The sequence below is a fragment of the Belonocnema kinseyi genome, chromosome 1 (assembly GCF_010883055.1).
Source record: "Belonocnema kinseyi isolate 2016_QV_RU_SX_M_011 chromosome 1, B_treatae_v1, whole genome shotgun sequence".
NCBI classification, from domain to species: domain Eukaryota; kingdom Metazoa; phylum Arthropoda; class Insecta; order Hymenoptera; family Cynipidae; genus Belonocnema; species Belonocnema kinseyi.
In genome coordinates this window covers 32,300,951-32,304,500 of record NC_046657.1, presented here as the reverse complement: position 1 = coordinate 32,304,500, position 3,550 = coordinate 32,300,951, and the positions used below count along the sequence as shown (strand labels likewise).

Sequence of the window (3,550 nt, the reverse complement as noted above, 5' to 3'; positions counted from 1 at the left end):
TTTAAAGATTAAAATAATAAATTCTGTAATTTAAAATTTTTCCAATTTGGGCAATTTTGAGTTAAAAACTTGACTTTTGATCTTCAAAATCATCACAATTTATAAATTTTTACTTATATATATTTGAAATTAAAAAATTCTAAACAACAAATCGTTAAAATTAAAGAATTTTAAATCTTCAAAAATGAAAATTTTAATTTTGAAAATAAACAAACAAAATGCAGGAAATGCAAGAATGACAAATTTTCCCATTTTTAATCTTTTAAATTGATATTTTCTAATTCTTTTTTTTATTATGTAATTTTAAACTTAAATAGTTCAAAATCCTGTAATTTTCATGACTTTTGACTTTCAAAATCATTAAAATTAGAAAAAAAATTATATTAAATTTGAAATTTAATCGATTTGGAAGAATTCAGAAATCTTTACTTTTTTTCTTTAAAATCGTCAAAATTGAAGATTTAAATTTTTAAAAATTAAATCTTGAAAACTGAACTCTAAAAAAAACATTAAAAATTACATGATAAGGCATAAATTCTCTACTTTTCATGATTTAAATTCAAAATTTCATTGATTTGAAAGATTTAGAATTGAAAAATTGACTTTTAAACTTCAAAATCGTCAAAATTGAAGACTTTATTTTAAAATCTTTAAAATTTCGTAACTTTCAACCGGAAATATTTAGAATCGAAGATTTTTAATATAAATCTTTCAAATTTAATAAATTATCAATTTCAAAATCCAAAAGTTTTCAAGTCTTTAAAATTGAAGAATTTTTCATTTACAAAATTTACCATTGAAAATTCTGAAACTAAGATTTTTTATTCACACATTTTTAAAATCAGTAAATTTTTAGTTGTAAATCTAGAAAATTGAACCTTAAAAAAAACATTCAAAATTACATTATAACCGATAAAAATGAAAAATAATTTAAAGACATATCATTTATGAAAAATATCTAACTTAATTTAATGATTAGTCAATGAAAACAAGAAAACTGTAATGAATTCGTTGTTTTTATCACATTAAAATAAAAAAAAAATAAAATAAAAATACTCACTTCCATTGAATACTGTTTTTGCTTTTCTTCTCAATTAATCCAATACCCTCAAGTACATTCGTGATATCATAAATGCGCCTTTTTTGTCGAACCTCGAGAATATCCGCAGCCTGAAAAATTTATTTTATTTATTTGCTTCCCCAATTTCGAAAGAAATTTGTCACTTTCTCACCACCTTCACCGCGAATCAAGCGTGTATCAAACAACTCGAAAATTCACAAAAAGAGCCAAGAAATCAAGAAATTCTCGAGAAAAAATCCTCGAAAAATAACAGAAGTGAGAAAAAGTAAGATTTTCGGTAATAAGTAGCGCTCCGAATAAAACTTAGGTTAGGTGAGTGGTCCGTTTAGAAAGAAAGCTTGTCCCACAAATCGTAGCCGCTTCTCTCCCCTTGAGATGAATGTGAAAAAATTTCGGAAAATTCAAACATGCCAATAATTCGGGGATCAAAGGGGTGGAAATGATAAGCGTCGGGTAAATCTTTTTTCAAAATTCCCGCAGCTGTAAATGGCGTGTGCCCTGTACGCCCGCGATACTTAACCTAGACTTTTTGAGGTTATCTTTTTAGGAGCGAAGATATTGAATTCTCTCACCACTTTTAAATCCAGAACGCCATCCTTGGCTTTTTGTAGAAGGGTCACGAATCGAGTCGTCAATAATCCCAGGGATTTTTCGAACCTACTGTGCTGATTATCTGCCATTTTTGAGACCGTTGTCAAAAATTTCAAAGCCCAGTGTCCGCACTACCCTTCGAAATTGCCGCAACCTCGCACGCCAACACTAGCGACATCTGGCTTGATGATATTTTAAAAAAAGGCGGGGACAGACCATTTTCTCATCAATTTCTATTTTCTGGGATATTTTTCAATTTTTTATTTCAGGTGAGGTTTTTCAAAGTTTGATTTGCGTCACAATTAGGTTAATTTTTCACGGATTATGGATTCTGAATGAATTGTGGAATTAATTGGATGCGGCACCTCATTAGCGTAGAGATCCTCTAGGTAGAGTTGAGACCCAAACTCACACAGGCTCACACAGACTTGTCACTGCGCATAGCGATTAGTCGGGAACCGGAAGTCTTCATAAAGAGCGCAAAAGTTTTACTTGTACAATGCATCCATTTAAATGTATACGACTGGTATACGATTATAGAGGGGACAGGAAAGTTAACTGATTTTACCAAAAAATACGAATTTTCAATAAAATACCTAGATTTTCAACTAAAATAGGTAACTTTCAAACAAAAAATTGAACAGTTAAATTTTTGTTTAAATGAATTAATATTTTCAACCAAAACAAACTTAGTAAACAAACTAAATCTAGATAAGTTTTCAAGCAAAATATTGAACTTAAAATCAAAATGCTGAATCTTCAATAAAAATTACTTTTAACCAAATAGGTGAGTTTTGAACCAAGAAGACATTTTTTTTACCAAAAAAGACGACTTTTCAACAAAAAATGGAAAATTTATATTTTCATTTAAGGAAATTAATTTTCAATAAAAAATTAATTTTCCACTAAAATGATGAATCTTCAACCAAAAAAATTAATTTTCTATCAAGAAAGTCGAATTTCCAACTATAAGTAAGGTAAATTTTATATTTTAAACCAAAGGTGAAATAATACATTTCTTTAGTAAAAAAATTAATTTTCAACCGATAATGAGGATGTTTCAACGAGAAAGTTCAATTTGAAACTTAAAAATATAGATTGAAAATTTTGTTTACTAAATATTTAAGGAAAAAGATGAATTTGAACTAAAATTTGGAATTTTGTCCACAAAAAATGAATTTGTAACAAATTGCTTGAAATTCTAACCAAATAGATCAACTTTTTACCAAAAAAGACAAATCTTTAACAAAATGAATGCACTTTTGACCAGAAAGATAAATTTTCTACACGAAAAAAAATATTTTCAATGAAAATGATAAATCTTTACCCCAAAAACGGATTTTGTAACCAAATAGTTGAATTACTAACCATAAAGATGAACTTCAAACTAAATTTCAAACAAATGGTTAACTTTCTTATCTATGAAATATAACTTTTAAACCAAAAACCTAATAGACTAAGAAGATTAATTTTCTACAAAAGAGACGAATTTTCAAACAACAAAATTAAGTTTCAACCATAAACATTAATTTTCTACAAAATACACGAATTTTTAACTAAATATTTGAATTAAAAAAAAAAGATTAATTTTCCAGGAAATACTTTAATTTTCAACCAAAGAAATAAATTTTTAATCAAGAATATTAATGTTTCGCCAAAAACAAGCATTTTTCACTCAATACATATATGAATTTTCAACAAAATAGTTTAATTTTTAAATGGTAAATTCAAAATCAAATATAAAATAGTGAAAAATTAGTTAAAAAATGTTTTCAAACAAAACAAGACGAATTTTTAATAAACTAAATCAATTTTTAACGAAAGAAATACATTTATAATAAACTTTTCAACCATGTGTCGAATAATTAAATATACATT

At 26.4% G+C, this 3,550-nt stretch overlaps 1 protein-coding gene across 2 annotated transcripts in view; it reads right to left on the bottom strand.

The window, feature by feature from the left end:
• The window catches only part of LOC117174763 (transcription factor E2F4-like), a 28,453-nt gene extending 26,638 nt beyond the window's left edge, over positions 1–1,815 (bottom strand). The window contains exons 1-2 of one of the 2 annotated variants that reach the window (XM_033364119.1): positions 1,654–1,815; positions 1,061–1,170 (exon numbers count right to left, since the gene is read on the bottom strand). In XM_033364119.1, coding sequence (XP_033220010.1) covers positions 1,061–1,170; positions 1,654–1,761 — 218 coding nt within the window. In that variant the 5' untranslated portion in view covers positions 1,762–1,815. The remainder of the gene's footprint in view (positions 1–1,060; positions 1,171–1,653) is intronic. The other variant, XM_033364124.1, reaches the window with a different exon arrangement.
• Positions 1,816–3,550: the final 1,735 nt, after the last annotated feature.